Here is a 22,608-nt window from a genome sequence, read left to right on the forward strand (position 1 = left end):
TGCAGAGGTACTCTGAAAGAAGTTTACTTTTTACAGTTTCAGATCTGTGAATTTGTCTTTATTATTTCCCCAAAAATCTGAGTGGCACTGCGAACAAACCTTTGCAACTGCGACCGCAATATTTGTTGACACTGGCAAGCTCGGTTGTAACGGCGGCTCAGCTGATTGGCTACTGTGAGAATGCGGAGCCAGCCAAGGGAGGTAATAAAATCATCGCCCCAAGCCATGAATGCATCTAGGGTATAATGGAGAGTGATCGTAACGTATACCCTGGAGATTATCGAGGATGATACTTACCATAACCTATCCCATATTATTGTAAAGGTAATATACAATATTTTCGTTTGTTTCTTGTTTGTTTCTTATTCCGGGTTAGAATTGGTCTTCTGTAACCCATGCTTGTTGTAGGAGACGACTAACGGGATCGGGTGGTCAGGCTCGCTGACTTGGTTGACACATGACATCGTATCCCAGTTACGTAGATCGATGCTCATGCTGATGATCACTGGATTGTCTGGTCCAGACTCGATTATTTACAGACCGCAGCTATATAGTTAGAATATTGCTGAGTGCGGCGTAAAACAACAAACAAACAAACCAAACCAACCAAACTTAATGCTGATCACCTATCATGTAGTGTTGTTTGTCTGGTTCATTGATTCACCATGTTGACCAATGACGTTCATGTGGGGGCATGTTTTGTGTGGGTGAAAGAAGACAACGGATCGAAGGGTCTAACCTTTTTTTGGGATCGATCTCCTCTAGCTTTTCAGTCTGAGGGTCCCTACTGAAGGAGTCGGTGTGGACGAAGTCAAAGCTTGACTGCCGTCTAAATATTACTCCTGGCTTCGAACTTTGCCTCTCGGTGTCAGAAAGCCGTCGGATTTCGGCAGGTCGCGTGTCGTAAGCTGGGAAGGTATTTCGTTTAGATGAAGGTTGCTTCTGTAACAACGCACGACGCTCCACCGCCGTCGGCTTCTGATGCGTTGGAGATGCTGGTGCGTTTCCCTGGACTGACTCTGTTTCCGGGTGAGCGTCCCCGTTCTCATTCGGCATGGCGGATGGATCCGAGGAATCCCGAGCTGACTCCCGCGTCACGTGGTTTTCTGACATCCTTTAAACAAAGAATAGATATTAAAAGATATATGTAAGACAGCACAGTAGTAAATTGTTAGTCGTCACTACTGACTCACCGTAACATTTGTATTTGTCCACTTAATTTGACAACCTTTCTTCTTCAATATTACATAATCACAAACAACAGCTTTTGATTTCAGTGATTGTGTAAATTAAAGGGGCACTGATCCATAGCGATTAATGTTTCGCGCCAACAATCGCCTAGCTGACAAGTGGTCAGTCCCTGTTGACGGACGTGGTGACTGGGCAACTGCCCACCTTGGCAGAATTTCTTCAATAAAGAAGAAAAAAAAAAGGGGTTCTTCAACCTAAGCAATGGTACAAGAAGAACAGTGGATGCCCATCAGATGCCGTCATTTGAAAATAAAATATCCCCAGTAGTTCCTATCTGATTGTAATAAAGTATCTCAGCAGTGTAGGCTTTTTCTGATTTTCTGTTGCGTGGATGGTATGATGACTGATACAATTTGATTCTATTGCTGTGTTTGTTTACCTCAATTTTAATCATATCATGTAACACTGTTATGTCTATTGCCTCATGATATTAAAAGCACACATTTGATTTATTTGAATCCGGTCTGATGTGGCAAATGTATTACATGCTGTGTAACATGCGCATGGAAGTGCAGCAAGAGGAATTATCAGCTGAGGTAAAAAAAACATCGATCAAAGGATCAACCGATAACACGCTGATTGATGAATTACTTTGTCCTGCACAGCGATTTTGTCAAAAAGTAGTGTTAATGTATGTGGATTTACTAATGTATACTGAATACATCCTGTCGTTAAGTGCATGTGTCAAAACAACGTCCTTCCTTCAAAGGATTAACCACCAATTCGCTGATTGATTGCTCATTGTTGGCTAACTAAATTACTTCAAAAGAATGGCGGACATCATGCAAATTGTTGTCAGGTGTGCTATCTTGGGTGACCAATGAGACAATACACCAATGTGAAAAACCTGAAAAATAAGAGCGAGCATTTCACCGTGAGCGTCCCCTAAAATCCCCCATGAAATGAATTTGTATATTTCTGTGATGTAAACAAACACTGCACTGAAGCCTTACAAATGTCAGGCCAGTCTGACCACTGTCGTCATGGGAACACAACCGCGCGAGTCGGTGTGACACATTTGTACAACAATATTGCAACGTCATGGTTAAGAATAACGACAGCCGTGAAGTGAACAATGTTCTGAAACAAAAAGATACAAATATGTTTGATTTCACGTGCGCTTATTTGGTGGGGGATTCTAAATACAGGCCGCGTGTTATTCAAGACCACTGACAGATTGTACATACGTTATAGCCTTGTCCCGCCTTGTTTATTCTGATTGACAAGGTTCAGGCACATATTAAAAGCTCTGACACAATTGACATTTTTAAAGTCCAGACTGAAAACCTGTTCTCAGTATATTTCTTATAATCTCGGCTGTAAATACTCTCGTGTAAATTATCTGTACATAGCGCTTTGAGCATGCCCCAGGATGTGGAATAGGCGCACTATAAATATGCATTTATTATTATTATATTATGCCTGATACCCAGCGTTCACACGCACTTGCACCTGAAACCAAGGTGCTCACTACCCTAATATTTTGCTCTAGGTTTTTTCTCCACATTTACACTTGATTGGAAAAATACCCATGAAGGCCCGGGTTAGAATATTGAACTTTAATAACCCATGCTTGTCGTAAGAGGCCACTAACGGGATCGGGTGGTCAGGCTCGCTGACTTGGTCCCTGTTGACGGACGTGGTGACTGGGCAACTGCCCACCTTGGCAGAATTTCTTCAATAAAGAAGAAGAAAAAAAGGGGTTCTTCAACCTAAGCAATGGTACAAGAAGAACAGTGGATGCCCATCAGATGCCGTCATTTGAAAATAAAATATCCCCAGTAGTTCCTATCTGATTGTAATAAAGTATCTCAGCAGTGTAGGCTTTTTCTGATTTTCTGTTGCGTGGATGGTATGATGACTGGTACAATTTGATTCTATTGCTGTGTTTTTTTACCTCGATTTTAATCATATAATGTAACACTGTTATGTCTATAGACCCATGATATTAAAAGCACACATTTGATTTATTTGAATCCGGTCTGATGTGGCAAATGTATTACATGCTGTGTAACATGCGCATGGAAGTGCAGCAAGAGGAATTATCAGCTGAGGTAAAAAAATAAACATCGATCAAAGGATTAACCGATAACACGTTGATTGATTAAGTACTTTTGTCTTGCACAGCGATTTTGTCAAAAAGTAGTGTTAATGTATGTGGATTTACTATTGTATGCTGAATACATCCTGTCGTTAAGCGCATGTGTCAAAACAACGTCCTTCCTTCAAAGGATTAACTACCAATACTTTGATTCATTACTCATTGTTGTCTGACTAAATTACTTTCAAAAGAATGGCGGACATCATGCAAATAGTTGTCAGGTGTGCTATCTTGGGTGACCAATGAGACTATACACCAATGTGAAAAACCTGAAACAGTTACCAGACCAGTTGATAAACTATCCCTAGTTATTACTTCTTTGAGTGGCATTTAGAAGCTGGTATGATAAACAGGAACATTATTTCATGGATACACAACTTCTTTATTGCAGTCGATGCGACGTTTCGGTGTAGATGCTAACACAGATTACCATAATCAAACACAGTGTAAGCATCTATACCGAAACGTCGCATTGATTGCAATAAAGAAGGTGTCTATCCATAGAAAATCGTCCCTGTTCATCACTGGTTGTAACGATTTATATATGTTATGCATATTAGACTGTTAAAAGACACATGACATGGAACAGGTTTCTTTGTCAGCTGCAGATGAATGGCACATCGTTTGTCTATGTATGTGGATATTGATGGACACATTCCTCGAACAAGGCAATGAAGTGATATTATTGCGATAACTTTAATCGGTTTTAATTTTAATATTTGTATTTTGTTTTTATTCATTTGTTGTAGCATCCAACAGAATCAAACCACTTCATTTGTTCTCGTCGTGAAGTTCAATGAGACAGACAACATACACAAGTAACACATGTTATATTTGGAATTACACTTTCTCAGTAAAGTACAGATTCTAGTACTTTTGGGGTTAAGTTCCATCCGGGATTCGAACCCGCACCCTCAGAGTCAGGCACCTAATCGCCAACACACAAAATCAGACGCCTAGACCGCTCAGCCACCGCGACTTCCACAAAAATGGAAGTCGGACAACTGGTAGTCTAGACTGCGGACGTTGTGTACCCCTCTGATAAGTGTTAATTGGCACGGCAGTCTAGACTACCAGTTGTCTGCCAAGTATGAGATGAGTAAATCAGCTCGAACGACATTCGATTACTTACTTCATAACCTGAATATTGGTCCATGTGTCGTTACAAAAGTCTAGCCCACATCACATTGTATCCTAAATCTAGCGGTGGGGATAATGGTTTAGAATGGACCCAGTTCCCCAAAGCGGTCGTAGCCCTACGGCAGTCGTAAGTCTATGTTAAAGTATGGGAGCTACAATCATCTTAGCGCTACGACAGTCGTAAGTCTATGTTAAAGTATGGGAGCTACGATCACCTTAGCGCTAAGAGAGCTTCGAAAATCTAGGCCCAGGGTGCCGTTCCACTAACCGATCTTAGCCCTACGCCAATCGTAAACGCCTAAAATCCCAATCTTAGCATGACGTTACGATCGGCATACCGTTCCACTAACCAATCTTACCCATGTCAATCGTAAAGTTAAGATTCAAAGTCTAAGTTGCTCATGACCAACTTAGGATAGCTAAAATCAATCGTAGAGAAACCAAAATGGTGGCTTTCCTATTCTATGTGAAAAATAAGAGCGAGCATTTCACCGTGAGCGTCCCCTAAAATCCCCCATGAAATGAATTTGTATATTTCTGTGATGTAAACAAACACTGCACTGAAGCCTTACAAATGTCAGGCCAGTCTGACCACTGTCGTCATGGGAACACAACCGCGCGAGTCGGTGTGACACATTTGTACAACAATATTGCAACGTCATGGTTAAGAATAACGACAGCCGTGAAGTGAACAATGTTCTGAAACAAAAAGATACAAATATGTTTGATTTCACGTGCGCTTATTTGGTGGGGGATTCTAAATACAGGCCGCGTGTTATTCAAGACCACTGACAGATTGTACATACGTTATAGCCTTGTCCCGCCTTGTTTATTCTGATTGACAAGGTTCAGGCACATATTAAAAGCTCTGACACAATTGACATTTTTAAAGTCCAGACTTAAAACCTATTCTCAGTATATTTCGTATAATCTCGGCTGTAAATACTCTCGTGTAAATTATCTGTACATAGCGCTTTGAGCATGCCCCAGGATGTGGAATAGGCGCACTATAAATATGCATTTATTATTATTATATTATGCCTGATACCCAGCGTTCACACGCACTTGCACCTGAAACCAAGGTGCTCATTACCCTAATATTTTGCTCTAGGTTTTTTCTCCACGTTTACACTTGGTTGGAAAAATACCCATGAAGGTCCGGGTTAGAATATTGAACTTTAATAACCCATGCTTGTCGTAAGAGGCCACTAACGGGATCGGGTGGTCTGCTCCCAACTGCGCAGATCGATGCTCATGCTGTTGATCACTGGATTGTCTGGTCCAGACTCGATTATTTATAGCTCAGATATATATAGCGATCATGTTAGTGAACGCTATGCATCTTAGCTAGATTATTTACAGACCGCCGCCATATATCTGGACTATTGCTGAGTGCGGCGTAAATCTAAACTCACTCACTCACTCAGTTGGTTCGTAAACTACTTCCATCATTTGCTAGACTATGCAAAGGGAGATAACTCGTGCCTCGCATTCCTCGCACGAAAGGGCCTCGATCTAAGCTTCGATCGTATCGTAAGATCGGGACCGGCTACGATCGGCCTAAGATCGGGTAGTGGAACGGGTGTAACTTTTAGCTAAGACGATTGTAAAATTGGCGTAACTTGCTAAGATTGATCTTAGGTAAGATCGGTTAGTGGAACGGCACCCAGGTCTCCAGTAAACCTATATACTGGTCTTAAGGGATAAATTAATAGACAGGGGTCACGCTCTCTGGATTGGCGCATCGCGTGTCATCGTACCCCGATAGCATGGGTGACTGCTTGTGATATCAATAACTGTTTGCCTAGTACAGGCTGCGCCATAGAGCTGGTATATTGATGAGTGAGTGAGTATGGCTTAACGTCGCTTTAAGCAATATTCCAGCAATATCAAGACGTGGGGACACCAGAAATGGGCTTCACAGGATACCCATGTGGGGAATCGAACCCGGGTCTTCAGCGTGACGAGCCAATATTGATGAGTCTATGGTTAAACATACAAACAAATACTATTCACGCAGGATTGCTTTGAGATCCTGTTCATCGGTTTGAAAGACATTGATTCAATTTTCGTATTACTGATAGTTCCTATTTCTTCAACCGCCTCCGTGGTGTAGTGGTTAGAGCGTCCGCCCGGAGAGCGGAAGGTCGCGGGTTCGATCCCCGACTGCGTCATACCAAAAGACGTTAAAATTATGGTACTTGTTGGTGCCTGTCTGGCGCTCGGCATTACTGGGTACAACAAGGACTGATCGGCTCAGAGTCAGTATAATGTGTCTGAGTGGGGTATTCATGCTTCACTACGGCATGGTATCTCAGTGGGCTAGCACTATAAAACCAGCTTCAGTCTGGGCTAGTACAAGCAGCCGCACATACACATACACATGCATGCACGTCGTCATATGAGCGCAATATTCTCAAGCACTCACCTCATCCTATCCCTTCCTCCAAACCAAAGCGTACACGTGTACCTATCTCTATTAGCCATACCAGACCATTCATTCAATAACCTTGAGACGTGAAGGGCGGATAGTTTCGTATAATGATGCCTCAGACGTTTCAATACTCCCCGGCAGGCAAATAATACCTCACAGTGTAGGTGGTTTCGGCTCATGCTTTCGTACAATGAATGGGAGAACAGGACTGTTCTCAATACAGACGAGACGTCATATAAAAAATAACTGCATACAAAATGAAGATTGTTCCTGATAGCTGCATTCAAGTCACTCGACACGAATGAGACATAACGCGTTATGGTTTTGCCTTGGTACAGGATATACCTGTCTTACAAAGACATGACAAAGATTGGACTCTAGGGTACTAGTGCCTTGTATTGTGGACGCCAAATGTCAATGTCTGCTCCAATGTATTATAAGACATATACCACGGCGGCCTTATGTAATCCAAGGCATAATGTATTTTGGGGTCGGTGATCAAGAGAGTTATCTACTTCTAATCACAATGAACAGACACAATAAATCATTATTAGCGTTAACTGTTTTATCTTTACTATGACGTCATAATTGTCAGTTGATCATGCACGTACAGAGCTCATCACGTGGTGTATATCACGCGTAGAAGGTGCACGTATTGTATGAGAGCAAATATACACAGCCTGCATGTAATTCACACGCTGCTCATTAGATTGTTATGTTGTCTTGAATGGGGCATCAAACAGACACCTGGGTCCATTCTCTGAACGCTTGTTTAGGCTATCCAGGTTCCGCAGAACTGAGTGGTGGTGGGGTGGTGCAGCTTGGGATTAGAGACGGGCGCCAATATATACTTCCCATCAAAAGTTTAGACTCACTAGTGTGAATATAGCCACAACTTCAGGCAACTGTTCTAAAGTAAATTGTGGAAAATATTCATACTGTTTTAAGGTACTGTTTACACATGAACTGATGTATTGTAAAAAAAATTCGTACAGTTGAAAAGCTTATTGTCATGAGTTCAAGAAATGATAAAACTCAGTGAAAATTCTTCACAAAACTTTACATCAAAACGCAGCTGTTCATATGCATGATATTTGTACATGCTTTTCAGCAATTTAATGCATGGTCCTCTTGCAATTCATCAGCATTAGGAATGTAGTTGGCTCCCCAAAGTTAGTGGAGAAATCAATCTTCGATGGTTTAGGCTTCACTTTCAGAGGTACACGATAGATGCATCTTGTCACTAAACGATATCTGTCTTGATAGCGGTTGATCACGGTACACCAACCTAAGGCAACGCAATGCGCCATGTAGTTGCGCCCCTTTTGTGTACAAGAATCCTGTGATCATTGGTTCGTCCTGAGTATATTATGACCCTTGGTTTGTCGGCACCACACCTCTGCTCGTGGATTTATAAAAAGAGATTGACTTGTAAGACTTAGGTCACTTCGGGTCTCCCTCCCACATAAAACTGACAAAATGTGATACAATTGTCACTTTATGCGACATGGAGACAGGTTCTCGTATTCTCTCAAGTGGAGTACGCTGGGTTTATCGCCACGTTCAACATCATTGCAGTTATATCAATATCAGCCTGATGTGGAAGAAAACCCAATGTTGTAAATGACCAGTGAAAAATGACCAGCGAATTGTTTGGTGAGACATTTCAATCCCCATTTCTCAATGGTATATGACCATTGGGTATCGTTTCACGTTACATTTAGCAATATGATACGCGTCAAGGTCACAAGTGCCCATTCGGAGAATCGAACCGATGTGTGAAAACCTTGGAGTCAACTTTGTGTACAGACTCTTTCAGTATTGTCACAACCCCTAGTGTACAGTACACAACCCTGTGCACTTAAAAGAACCCACGAATCCGTTGGTATATGACCAGATGGTGGCCACATGAATACGTGCAAACACCTAGTTGCGGGTACAGCAACGTGCAGTGAACTTGGACAAAGTACTGTGACTATGTGTCCCAGTCCACCCAGCTGTAAATGGGTATCTCGTTAGAATGAGAAAGTCACAATAACTCGGTGTGCCTAGTGGCTGCAGGAGTTGTATACTCCCCAGGGAGTTGAGATTGATAATACGCAGTGCCGCTGAGATTGACATCAAATGATCGAGGGAAAATACCAGCGCCTTGAGCATGCACTAGTTGCCTGGATATGTGCGCTATATAAATATCCTATAATAATGTGTGACCAGCGAACATGGCTATCTCACAACCCTTGTAATACAATGAAAACGAAGATCCACTCGAACCTTTCGTCTGGACTCCATTTTTAACTGATATAATACAAGTGTGTGTGTTGAGTAAGTAACCTTAAAGACAATCTGGACGGAAGTTCAGTGATGTCAAGGGTGAGTGAGTTTAGTTTTACGCCGCACTCAGCAATATTCCAGCTATATGGCGGCGGTCTGTAAATAATCGAGTCTGGACCAGACAATCTGATGTCAAGGGGTGAACATAAGATGCTATATGTGACACAGACAAGGGACGTTTACCGCTTTACTGACACCCACGAGTAATGATAATGTGCTGAAAGATCAAAGTACATAAGCGACACATGCTGGGACTCGATCACACAAAAACGTAACTAAGGGAGACAACTCCGTTCTTTTAGGGCGGGAAAGACACCCAGGTCAGCAAAACTAACCCTATCGACCACCGTTTTGGAACAGAAATTGAAACTAACACAGACAATGTATTTTCTTTAAAAACGGCTCAAAAAGCAGATCAGATAAGCTATTTATTTGTCATATTCGAGAATATCAATAACGGCATATTCCCCATGATCTCCATTTCTGGCTATTCTGTGTTTTGAAGCCAGACATTTATCGACATGCTGAAAGCTTGCTCGCAACTTCGCAGCATTAATGGTCCCTCCTCGGAGCACTGACGCCCTGAAGCCAGAACAAGTAAATGCCAGAAAACACGTAGCGGTAACGATTACTAAAGCCGGCACGCTAAGCGCCTGGTATCACGTGACCTTAGTCCTTCAAGACAGGTGATACTGAATATATGATTGCACTTCTGTTACAAACACAAACAATGGCCGTTGCGATGCTCCTTATCACGTGATAAAAGTCGCTCTATTAATATTAGCCTACGATTCTGGGTTCTATGTGTTGTGTACTTTCTCAAAACGGCTTTTTGTTCACAAAACATGCGAGCCATAGATCAAATACTGTTTTAGGGCACCACGACCAGAGTAAAGGGCCCTGCACTATGCATTGTTAGATCAACTGGTGAGGAATTTGGAGGACGTGCCTCTGCAGCAGAGAACGTACGATATGGCAAAAGTTCTGAAATAATCTTATAAACAAAGCTTCGTGATGGCTGGAGTGCTGCCGTGTATCCTAAGAATAAACACTGTTTTATTCAACCCACCACTTGTGGCATAATCATTCGACTAATGTCGTTTTACTCCGAAACTAGGGAAAATAACAAGAACAAGCAAATCACAGTTGATAGGGATGTAGAAGTTGGTAAGAATGGACGCAGTAGGTCACTTGTGAAATATATCGCGACCTTAAAATGACTGATGCCTTTTTTTTATTCGTTCTTGAATCTCTTATCAAAGTAAAGGCAAGATTTGTAGGTATCCTTAACATGTTTACATTAATTGGGTACATGTTCATGATTTGTAGGTATCCTTCATATGTTTATATGTATTTGTCATATGTTCATGATTTGTAGGTATCCTTCATGTTTATATGTATTTGTCATATGTTCATGATTTGTAGGTATCCTTCATATGTTCATATTTAATTGTTACATGTTCATGATTTGTAGGTATCCTTCATATGTTTATATGTATTTGTCATATGTTCATGATTTGTAGGTATCCTTCATATGTTTATATGTATTTGTCATATGTTCATGATTTGTAGGTATCCTTCATATGTTTATATGTATTTGTCATATGTTCATGATTTGTAGGTATCCTTCATATGTTCATATTTAATTGTTACATGTTCATGATTTGTAGGTATCCTTCATATGTTTATATGTATTTGTCATATGTTCATGATTTGTAGGTATCCTTCATATGTTTATATTTTGCTATGTTCATGATTTGTAGGTATCCTTCATATGTTTATATGTATTTGTCATATGTTCATGATTTTGTAGGTATCCTTCATATGTTTATATGTATTTGTCATATGTTCATGATTTGTAGGTATCCTTCATATGTTTATATGTATTTGTCATATGTTCATGATTTGTAGGTATCCTTCATATGTTTATATGTTATTTGCTATGTTCATGATTTGTAGGTATCCTTCATATGTTTATATGTATTTGTCATATGTTCATGATTTGTAGGTATCCATGATTGTAGGTTTATATGTATCCTTCATATGTTTATATGTATTTGTCATATGTTCATGATTTGTAGGTATCCTTCATGTTTATATGTATTTGTCATATGTTCATGATTTGTAGGTATCCTTCATATGTTTATATGTATTTGTCATATGTTCATGATTTGTAGGTATATCCTTCATATGTTTATATGTATTTGTCATATGTTCATGATTCATGATAGGTATCCTTCATATGTTTATATGTATTTGTCATATGTTCATGATTTGTAGGTATCCTTCATATGTTTATATGTATTTGTCATATGTTCATGATTTGTAGGTATCCTTCATATGTTTATATGTCATTTGTCATATGTTCATGATTTGTAGGTATCCTTCATATGTTTATATGTATTTGTCATATGTTCATGATTTGTAGGTATCCTTCATATGTTCATATTTATTTGCTAGATGTTCATGATTTGTAGGTATCCTTCATATGTTTATATGTATTTGTCATATGTTCATGATATGTAGGTATCCTTCATATGTTTATATGTATTTGTCATATGTTCATGATTTGTAGGTATCCTTCATATGTTTATATGTATTTGTCATATGTTCATGATTTGTAGGTATCCTTCATGTTTATATGTATTTGTCATATGTTCATGATTTGTAGGTATCCTTCATATGTTTATATGTATTTGTCATATGTTCATGATTTGTAGGTATCCTTCATATTTATATTTATTTATTATATGTACATGATTATTAAGTATCTTTCACGCGTTTATAGTTATTTATTACATTTTAATGATATGTAAGTATCCTTCATATGTTTATATGTATTTGTTAGATGTTCATGATTTCCTTGTGATACTGAGTAACCTATCTTCTATGAACTGTCCCTATGCACCGTCAAACTGTAACTGTCTAACATCTAGGGATATGGAAGTGTTACAATCATATCAGTCACGATTAGGAATTAGACCACACAAAAACAGACACATTTCATCATTCACTTTGAGCGAACATCCTTTGTTTGGTTGAGATGAGGAAATCCTGAACGGACAAGCATGTACGAACGCACGTACGGTCACACATATTCACACACAAACACTTCACTGAAACAGTCAGTATATCGACAGGGGAAAACTCTATGTTCATCAGATTAATTTTACAATAAAAACGTATTCAAAATATTTCATCAACACTGCTATGGTTGAAACAATGTGAGTAAGGTCAGATTCACGCCGCACTCAGCAATATTCCAGCTATATGAAACAATGTGAATGATTACTTTGTGTTTGACTATCATGTGATCACCAAAAATGTATGGTTTGGTAAAAATTGTTCTGCAACAATAAATGAGCACAATAGTAAGAAAAGGCCATCGCATTAGTTACGTCACAATATGGCTGAAATATTACCGATGTGACAATAAATCTTAACTCATTCAACTCAACTCCTCGTATTAGTGCAATGAAGGAATAAATAAATGAATGAATGAATAAATGAATGAATGAATGAAAAAGATACAAGCGGATGTAATTTCTCATAGCCTGTAAGTTACAGTCTTCTCGGAGCTAAGGATCTCCCTCCCGTTATGGCGGTTAACTTCCCAACACATATCACTTCAGGGTTAAAATTCAAATACACTTGACAACGGAAATAAATGCGAGAATTTTACCAACATTTCAGTTAACAAAAAGGTAATATACCGTCTATTGGCCGCCATGCTCTGCCCTTGAGCTTAGAAGACAGACCCTTACATCTTATGACAGTTTATGTCGTATTAAGATAACTAATTATTCTGGAATAGACTTAGGTAAGACTGTGAGAACGGCAGCTTCGGGCATAATCCTCCAGAAACAGCTGTCCTGGGTGTGGCCTGAGTTTATTTTTTTTTAAAACATAAACGCAAAACATTGTCCTTTTAGTCGATCTAAAGCCACGGAATCACTTCCATATTATTTTAGCTTTATGAACCATACCGATCAAACAAAAATCTCATCCTACGCATTACTAAATCTTTCGCATTTATCGACAATCAACCGAACACACAGCGTACATGTACACGTACAGACGCCGTGACCTTTCAACAAATCTGCTTCCGCCTCTGGTGTGATATCTGCTGAAGTAATAGGATTTGTTGTAAATGCTAGTGCAGGCATTTATATCGAGCAAGCGGACCGGCGCATTCAAAACCACCGTTCTGTAGAATGAGTAATGAGTGACCTTGATTGTGAAGTCATCGATTTCCCGTGATACCTGCAGTATCCAGCACGTAATATACCTGACTACACCTGTTTATTAAGTCTGTAGACCTTGGCCGTAAGGACACGTGGACGGTCACTTTCCACGGGGGTCACTAAAGATATGAGCACCGTTACTCCCAGCTTCCCGATGGGTTGTTTACCGGGTTGTACAATCCTGTGTCTGCAACAGCTACATGTAAATCTGCACGTGTCCAGTGAAGCTCCTCGATAGCCGTGTTTACACGGCTAAACAATCTGTGTTTACTTGCATTTACTTACGTTTCCCTCGCAATATTTTTGTATTATGTTTTTCAAACAAATATTTATACAGAAGGAACACTTATTTCCAACAAGGGGCGGTGGGGTAGCCTAGTGGTTAAAGCGTTTGCTCGTCACGCCGAAAGCCCGGGTTAGATTCACCACATGGGTACAATGTGTGAAGCCCATTTCTGGTGTCCCCCGCCGTGATATTGCTGGAACATTGCTAAAAGCGGCGTAAAACCGAACTCACTCACTCACTCACTATTTCCAACAAACAGTCACACATAGAACCCAATAAAATAGTGTCGATTTTCAAACTGGTTATAAGAAGAAGGAAATAGTATTTGAATGGGTTTTGAAAAACAAATATTAGCAATAAAACCTGAGAGAGCTGATAGTGGCGCGTCGACGGCCGAGGTAAGATTCTCTTCAGCCCAAATATACTGTGAAGTTTTTAAAATAATAGGGCCATTTGGTTGCCATTTTACATGAAAAGAAATGTTTTTGAGTATTATGTCATTTGAATATAAAACAAGAGTTGACGTTCATGATTATAAAGAAGCGGAATGCATAATGACGTAAGACGCACGTACAATGTAGTATTTTTTCCGGCACCCGTGAACGTCCGGGTTAGAATGAGCCTTCAGTAACCCATGCTTGTCGTATGAGGCGACTAACGGGATCGGGTGGTCAGGCTCGCTGGCTTGGTTGACACATGTCATCGGATCCCAATTGCGCAGATCGATGCTCATGTTGTTGATTACTGGATTGTCTGGTCCAGACTCGATTATTTACAGACCGCCGCCATATAGCTGATATATTGCTGAGTGCGGCGTAAAACTAAACTCGCTCACTCATTTTTCCGGTATACGAAATATGTTGCTTCCTACGTCGCGGAGCAGTAAGAGGGGCGAGACAGGTGTTGACACTGTAACCGATACAAGACTGGCACCCCGACACATCCTGTTTACAAAATAGAGTCGATTACAGACAATACAGTTATTGACGTCATGAGCATCGAGCAACTTCGTTGGGAAAGGATGACCTGCGTCAACAGTTAGCGAGCCGTAGACTGGTTTGCCCGCCCAAGAGCGTTTGGGCTCCCCGACGCATGTGTAACTGTTAGCAGGCGAAGGACAGGGTACCAGTCTATAAGAGCCTGACCGTCCAATCGCATCAGTCGGCTCTGAAAGAAGCATCTCTTGCTGCAGACCCAATCTTAATGTCTAGACTGCGCTTAATCACTGAATATATATAATTTTGATAGAAACAATTAAATCCATTTAAAATGAAAAGGAGACCCAGTGAGATTCTAGACTTGCTTCATATAGTGCTTTAGTATTGCAAGGAAGGATAGGCAGTAGGGAAAATAATGTGGTTCTGTTACTGTGAGACAGACTAATTCACGAGGTACAAGTTGACCGTGCGTGTACGGAATGACCCGACCTCAAACTGATGGTTTCATTGTAAAGAAAGCAGCAGTAAGATGTATGTGGTAGATGAGTAAGATATGTCGGCCTTTCTTTCACGTCTATTTTGACTTAACACAGGCTAACGTTATTTCAGTTTATATTTATAGACAAGTCATACACGTAGGGAGTTAGACAAGCGCTTAGTTCCATGATATATATAATTTTGAAAGTAACAAATAAACCCATTTTAATTGAAAAGGATCCCCAGTGAGTTGCTTCATTTAGGACTTTAGCATTGCAGGAAGGGAAAAGCTGTCGGGAAAATAATGTGGTTCAGGGACTGTGAAACAGACCAGTTGCGAGTAGGCGTGTGAATCACGGTGGGTGGGTTAGTGAGTGAGTTATGTTTACCGCCGTTTTCAACAGTGTCAGACCCGTGAAGGTGCGGGTTAGAATGAGCCTTCAGTAACCCATGCTTGTCGTAAGGCGACTAACGGGATCGGGTGGTCAGGCTCGCTGGCTTGGTTGACACATGTCATCGATTCCCAATTGCGCAGATCGATGCACATGCTGTTGATCACTGGATTGTCTGGTCCAGACTCGATTATTTACAGACCGCCGCATATATAGCTTGAAAAATGCTGAGTGCGGCGTTAAACCAAACTCACTCACTCAACAGTGTCAGCTTAAGGTGGGAGGAATGCCTGAAGTGATGCACGTCTCGTAAGTTTATCAAATTGTTATATTAAGAGTAATTGGCGTTGGTGTACGAGGTGCTGACAAAGCATGAACACAATCGGGATTCGAACCCACAATTATAGCTTTCTGCCAAAAGAAACCGTATTACGCTCTTTATTAGGAGCAGTCGTATTGTTCCCTCTTTGAAAAACAAATGGTAACCATACCTGAAGACCTACGCAGTAACCTTCACCTTTGATTGTTCACTAACAAAGTAAAACCGAAAGCCTTCACAGGCGATACACTCCATTTATCCTTGCCACTTTTAATGCACAGATTAAGAGGTTACAAATACGTGTATCATGTTGCTTGAATGATTTGAATAAGCCTATTGTTTAAAACATAATAGCTTGAATAATGATATAACCAGTGTAAAACTGTTCTGTCCAAACAGCACACGACCATACGTATACATGTCTGACCTTGCTGTACACGTGTAAACATCTACATAATCTATAAGTGTAAACATGCTCAAGCAATTCGATATACAATGTACATAATACCCCCACAGTAATGACCTTGACATTTGACAGACAGATAATAGTTTGTATTATGCAGATGGAACTATACTAAGGGATTCGTCTAATCCAGCCCAGGGGCCGGTATTCTCCTCCATGTCTGCAACAAAATAATCTTTAAAATTTTCTAAATCGAATTAAGCATTCCCAATTAGTGTATATAACAAACAGCAAGTATTACGGCTTTGTAGAAAAATGCATGAATTACACTAATTACAGGACGAATAAATCATTCGAAAGACATGTAATGTGTATATTATGTCAGTGAATGAATGTCAAAATACAACGTAAACATAGGCCATACCTCTGAACTTATGAAGCTAAGAAATTTTCAAACTCCCAATTTTTAACAATATAACTATACTTTCCTTGTTTGTCTGTAAGGTAACTTTTTCTGGAATCTGTTATACATCCCCGAATATGTCAGATGATGATAATATCGCCATGTTCTAAATAACGAGAGTGGCCCTCACTCAACCTTCCTCACAGCTTAATCAAAACAAGCTCACATTGTAGAAAACTTAGCATACGAGAATTCTTCACAAAAGCACCAGTTCAGTTTCTGTATTTCACGTCTTGCGTCAGTAACCTTTTGAATCTTTTACGACGGTCATATGGAACGTACCAAAGGCAGCTTATTTGTGTTATCAAAAGATAATATTTGCGAATTTACTCATGGAAACATCAGCGGCGGTCAAAACCTCCAGGCTGTCCTGTTTCCGGGCTATATTTAACAGCATCGATGAACTCTCTAATAGGCAGGCCTCATGTTTACAGATGCCGACGAGGACCACGTGTTGCGCGAGATGACCGCACGTGCAAGGATGTACATCACGTCGCCTTGGTGCCGATGCAGCTACACAGGCTTATACATGTTATATGCACAAGCCAGATGAACTGGTTGTATTGTTTGATATTAACCGGGCACAATCTAAAAATTCAAGAACGCATTGTCCTTTTGGGGAATTCCGTTACTCGGGTCATGTCAAGGTGACCTTGACGCTTCCTTATTCATGGTACTGTGTAACACTATAAAAGCCGAAATACTGACTACAAATTTGTATTTCCTGGGCTTGTGTTCATAAAATTTGTTTCTTTGTTTATTTCATATTATCTATTTTGTGCCGTAGTGAACAATGCTCCCTCTATACATCATTGTTATGCATATAATTGAACCTGTGTTTGAGTGAGTCTAGTTTTACACCGCTTTTAGCCATATTCCAATAATATCACACCGTACACATTTACCCATGTGGGAAATCGACCCCGGATCTTCGGTGTGAGGGGCATATTATGAGTTAGACTAAGGCTTAGTCTCTGAATATATATAATTTTGATAGTAACAAACAAGCCCATTTATATTGAAATGTACGTGTCTCGTTCACTGAGAGGGCTTGGCAGTTTAATGTTTCACTGTGACGATAATTATGAGTCTGATGAAATGTACGCGTCTCGAATCTTGCACTGACGAAAGATGGCTGCCTGACGAAGGCTAAGGAAACCACTTCGTCTTGTTGGGAGGAACCGTCACCTTGGTCTTGTGGACAGAGTGTCTGTCTTATGAACGGAAAGTGGTTCCACTCCATGGCATCGTCATATCAGAGGACGTTAGAAGATGGAACTTGTCTTTAACCTGCCTGGTGATCGGCATTAAATGGATGAGACAAGGACTGGTTTTAGTTCTTGAGTTAGTGTTAGTGCTAGTGTTGATGGTAGTGTTAGTGCTAGTGGTAATGATAGTGTTTGTGCTAGTGGTGATGTTAGTGTTTGTGCTAGTGGTGATGGTAGTGTTTGTGCTAGTGGTGATGGTAGTGTTTGTGCTAGTGGTGATGGTAGTGTTTGTGCTAGTGGTGATGGTAGTGTTTGTGCTAGTGGTGATGGTAGTGTTTGTGCTAGTGGTGATGGTAGTGTTTGTGCTAGTGGTGATGGTAGTGTTAGTGGTAATGGTAGTGTTAGTGCTAGTGGTAATGATAGTGTTTGTGCTAGTGGTGATGGTAGTGTTAGTGCTAGTGGTGATGGTAGTGTTTGTGCTAGTGGTGTGTGATGGTGATGAGTGTTTGTGCTAGTGGTGATGGTAGTGTTTGTGCTAGTGGTGATGTGTTGTAGTGTTAGTGTGTTTTTGTGTGGTGATGGTAGTGTTAGTGCTAGTGGTGATGGTAGTGTTTGTGCTAGTGGTGATGGTAGTGTTTGTGCTAGTGGTGATGATAGTGTTTGTGCTAGTGGTGATGGTAGTGTTTGTGCTAGTGGTGATGGTAGTGTTTGTGCTAGTGGTGATGGTAGTGTTAGTGCTAGTGGTAATGATAGTGTTTGTGCTAGTGGTGATGGTAGTGTTTGTGCTAGTGGTGATGGTAGTGTTAGTGCTGAGTGGTGATGGTAGTGGTATGATAGTGCTAGTGGTGATGGTAGTGTGTAGTGGTGCTAGTGGTGATGGTAGTGTGTTAGTGGAAAAGTTAGTGCTAGTGGTAATGATGGTGGTAGTGTGTAGTGTTAGTGCTAGTGGTAATGATAGTGTTTGTGCTAGTGGTGATGGTAGTGTGGTAGTGCTAGTGGTAATGATAGTGTTTGTGTGTGCTGAGTGGTGATAGTAGGTGATGGTAGTGTTTGTGCTAGTGGTGATGGTAGTGTGTTGGTGCTGGTAGTGGTGCTAGTGGTAGTGTTAGTGCTAGTGGTAATGATAGTGTTTGTGCTAGTGGTGATGGTAGTGTTTGTGCTAGTGGTGATGGTAGTGTTTGTGCTAGTGGTGATGGTAGTGTTAGTGGTAATGGTAGTGTTAGTGTTAGTGCTAGTGGTGATGGTAGTGTTAGTGCTAGTGCTAGTGGTGAGTGCTAGTGTTAGTGCTAGTGGTAATGATAGTGTTTGTGCTAGTGGTGATGGTAGTGTTGGTGCTAGTGTCAGTCCTAGTATTTTATTGGTAGTGTTCAGGCTAGTGCACGGAAAGCTTGCAGAAAGGTAGAACTTGGATATCAGTAGAAATACACGCTCTCATTCTACCAGCTTCCCTACACAAGACACAAACGCGCCAACGTTTCTTTTAAAAATATCACAACCGATATCGATTGTTTACAGTTCACTTCGGTATGACAGAACTACTGCTGAGCGGCTCTAAAGAAACAAACGCTTCACGATCTTATATAAACCGAGAGAGTGGTGGGTGCTACCGGTAGAGCATGACATGCTTACCCATCTCGCAAACACCTGGTGTCATCACTGATTTTCAGAGATCCATTCATATAATGGCCACCGCTATTGTGCCTTTCATGCCCCGTGGATCTGTTTCAGGGGATGACTTAGGCCGATTCTCAGGCATTGACGCTGCTTATTTCCGTTACCCATAACCCACCTAAAGTGTCATAAGCAGGTCAAACTGACCGTTAGGATACGAAACTTCCATGATGAAATATTGAACGGATCTTGCGCCAAGTTTCCTTATCGATTCTTCACTGGGTAACACATGGCAGTATGTTTGTGTCCGCCAACTGAACTGACTCACGGTTTGAGCGCTACCCACTGAAGGCGACGACTCAAGCCCTCCATACATTTACAGATCAACCGTAAAGAAACATGAAAACTGATACCCTTGTGCCAACAATCGGCGCTCAACCAAAACGTCAGTCAGAAAATATGTATATTAAACATATTGAACCATGACATATTTAAATATATGAATAAAGCCAGTCAAAATGAGCATAATATAATATTCATAAATTCAAAATGCCGCACCACGCATCACTTCGCCATTTCATGTAACATTGTCAAGAATATTTTAATATTTCTCCCTCTTTTTCTCTGAAAATAAACCTGTTAGCTTATAATAGATCGTCGTGATGCAGTGACAATGCGTAAATCAATCATTGTAAGTGTTTCTGAAAAGTCATCATTTCGCAATTTTATACAAAAGTGTAAATGAGACATTTCAATATTCTTCCCTTTTTCTCTAAACATGAACATCGCTGTTAGCTTATAACAGGTTTTCTTGATGCAGTGAAAATGTTTAGATCTATCACTTTAAGTGTTCCTAATTTCTGAGAATTCATCACTTCCCCATTTCATGCAAAGTAAATTAAATATCAAAATCCCCCTTTTCTCTGAACATGAACCTTGCCAGCATATAATATATCAGCTTGATACAGTGCAAATGCTAATCTGTCCTGAAAAGGGACACTCTTCTATGTGTTTTTGAACGTGTACACGAGGACACAGTGACATGGTGTTTCGTCACGCTCTAGAAACAGGTAACTGAAAGTACAACCGACATCCAGACAAGCTATTCGGAGGTGTTATTTTCACTCATTGAAATACATGTACTCACGCTTGACCTTGCTGGAGTTTCAATAACGCGCATCGGTCTTCTAATCGTCCTTCACCTTCACGGTAACCAACCGGAATACCCTGGATGTCATGTCATCCGAACTGACATCAACAGCTATCAGAGGTGGCGGAGTGAAATCTTTCAGATATGTATCGCGAACTAAATTGTCCAGACCAAACAATGGCTACAACTCGATACGTAATGCCAACATGGCACTGATAGAAACAAATCGATAAGTGACCTTTGACGATATTCCTGTTTGATATGTTCGTGACACAGGAATCAGCTGTGGCGGAATACAATATATCTATATATGGTCTAGAGTCCGTAACGTGTGTACAGAATTAGCTCGATAATTTGTAAGCGTGACTATTGTATTCTGTCTGTATCTATCGTATGTATACAACCAGGTAAATGCGTGTGCTGTGACGTATTATGCTTTGGCTAATCTTCACAATCACCAGATGCGGTTAACATATGAAAGGTATTTGTATACCTGGGTATACAACAGAAAGGTATTTATATACCAGTATTAACAGCTGAATAAGATGTATACCGCGGTATTAATACACACCCACCCAACGCCGTACAACCACAAGCTCTAACTCTATTCAATGGACAAATACATTATCATTGACCACACATTCAGTGTGACACATGATGAAATCCGCAATAGTAATTGCCAATTTCATCAATTCCCATCAAATAAAACTGATGAAATCTCATTATTTTTTTTCATAAAATCGTTAAATCACAAACATAGAATTGTTAGTAAAATACAATACAATAAATAAATGGACAACAAAATAAAAGCTTACCTAACTGGTCATGTATTCGTCCGATGGATATATATTACCTCCTGGTTAATAATGAATCTCTCTTTGGCTCCGCTTGCCGGTTTAAAGGGAATTCCCATCACTTAAACCAACCACTTATAACACATACTAATCACACTTATCCATACATAAAAAAGAGACACTGATTTCACGCCGGGTTCTGCTAAAAATACGGTTCCACGCCGCTGTCGGTGTTTCCTCTAGGAACGCTGTCATTGCGTGAGGTATATATAGCCTCGCGGGAGCACCAAGGTGTATCCAAGGTCGTCTCAAGGCTGAAAGCCTCCGTTTAGCACGTAGCGTGGAATTCCCTTTTATTACGTCATTGTTCATTTCCGGGTTGCTATTCAGAGCGTTAACATTGATTGTTTGTTTGACACGGTGTCGCTGTATAAATGGAGTCCTGTATAAAATTGCCTTTGAGCGAGAGTTTGGAATTCGAATATATTAATCGTATGTGGATGTTGTGGTGATTTATTCCAAATATATACATATTATGGTAGATGGTATATGATAATGACTGAAAAACAGTTTCTCTCTTTTCAGAGTCTTATAATATCATAACGAAAACACTCTTACATAGTACAGCATAATTACACCACGGTATATACCCTACCAGATATATATTTTAGCATGTCGTCATCTGATACAATTGTGTAGATCGATGCTAATGATGTCACTCACTGGGTTGTCTGGTCCAGATTCTATTAATAAAGGACCGCCTCCGTGGTGTAGTGGTTAGAGCGTCCGCCCGGAGAGCGGAAGGTCGCGGGTTCGATCCCCAGCCGCGTCATACCAAAAGACGTTAAAATATGGTACTTGTTGGTCCCTGCCTGGCGCTCGGCATTAATGGGTACAAGGACTGGTCGGCTCGGAGTCAGTATAATGTGTCTGAGTGGGGTATTCATGCTTCACTGTGGCATGGTATCTCAGTGGGCTAGCACTATAAAACCAGCTTCAGTCTGGGCTAGTACAAGCAGCCGCACATACACATACACATACACACGCATGCACGTCGTCATATGAA

The 22,608-nt window shown here is 40.5% G+C and overlaps 1 protein-coding gene across 3 annotated transcripts in view; it reads right to left on the reverse strand.

The window, feature by feature from the left end:
- Window positions 1–21,860, reverse strand: part of LOC124259566 (sialin-like) — a 33,548-nt gene extending 11,688 nt beyond the window's left edge. The window contains exons 1-2 of one of the 3 annotated variants that reach the window (XM_046693717.1): window positions 21,564–21,860; window positions 743–1,114 (exon numbers count right to left, since the gene is read on the reverse strand). In XM_046693717.1, the coding sequence (XP_046549673.1) occupies window positions 743–1,113 (371 nt within the window). In that variant the 5' untranslated portion in view covers window position 1,114; window positions 21,564–21,860. Of the gene's footprint in view, window positions 1–739; window positions 1,115–20,745; window positions 20,954–21,563 lie in introns of those variants that run through there. The other 2 variants (XM_046693718.1, XM_046693719.1) reach the window with 2 other exon arrangements.
- Window positions 21,861–22,608: the final 748 nt, after the last annotated feature.

The sequence above is a fragment of the Haliotis rubra genome, unplaced genomic scaffold (genome assembly GCF_003918875.1).
Source record: "Haliotis rubra isolate DU_JTF1 unplaced genomic scaffold, ASM391887v1 Scf73, whole genome shotgun sequence".
Lineage (NCBI taxonomy): Eukaryota > Metazoa > Mollusca > Gastropoda > Lepetellida > Haliotidae > Haliotis > Haliotis rubra.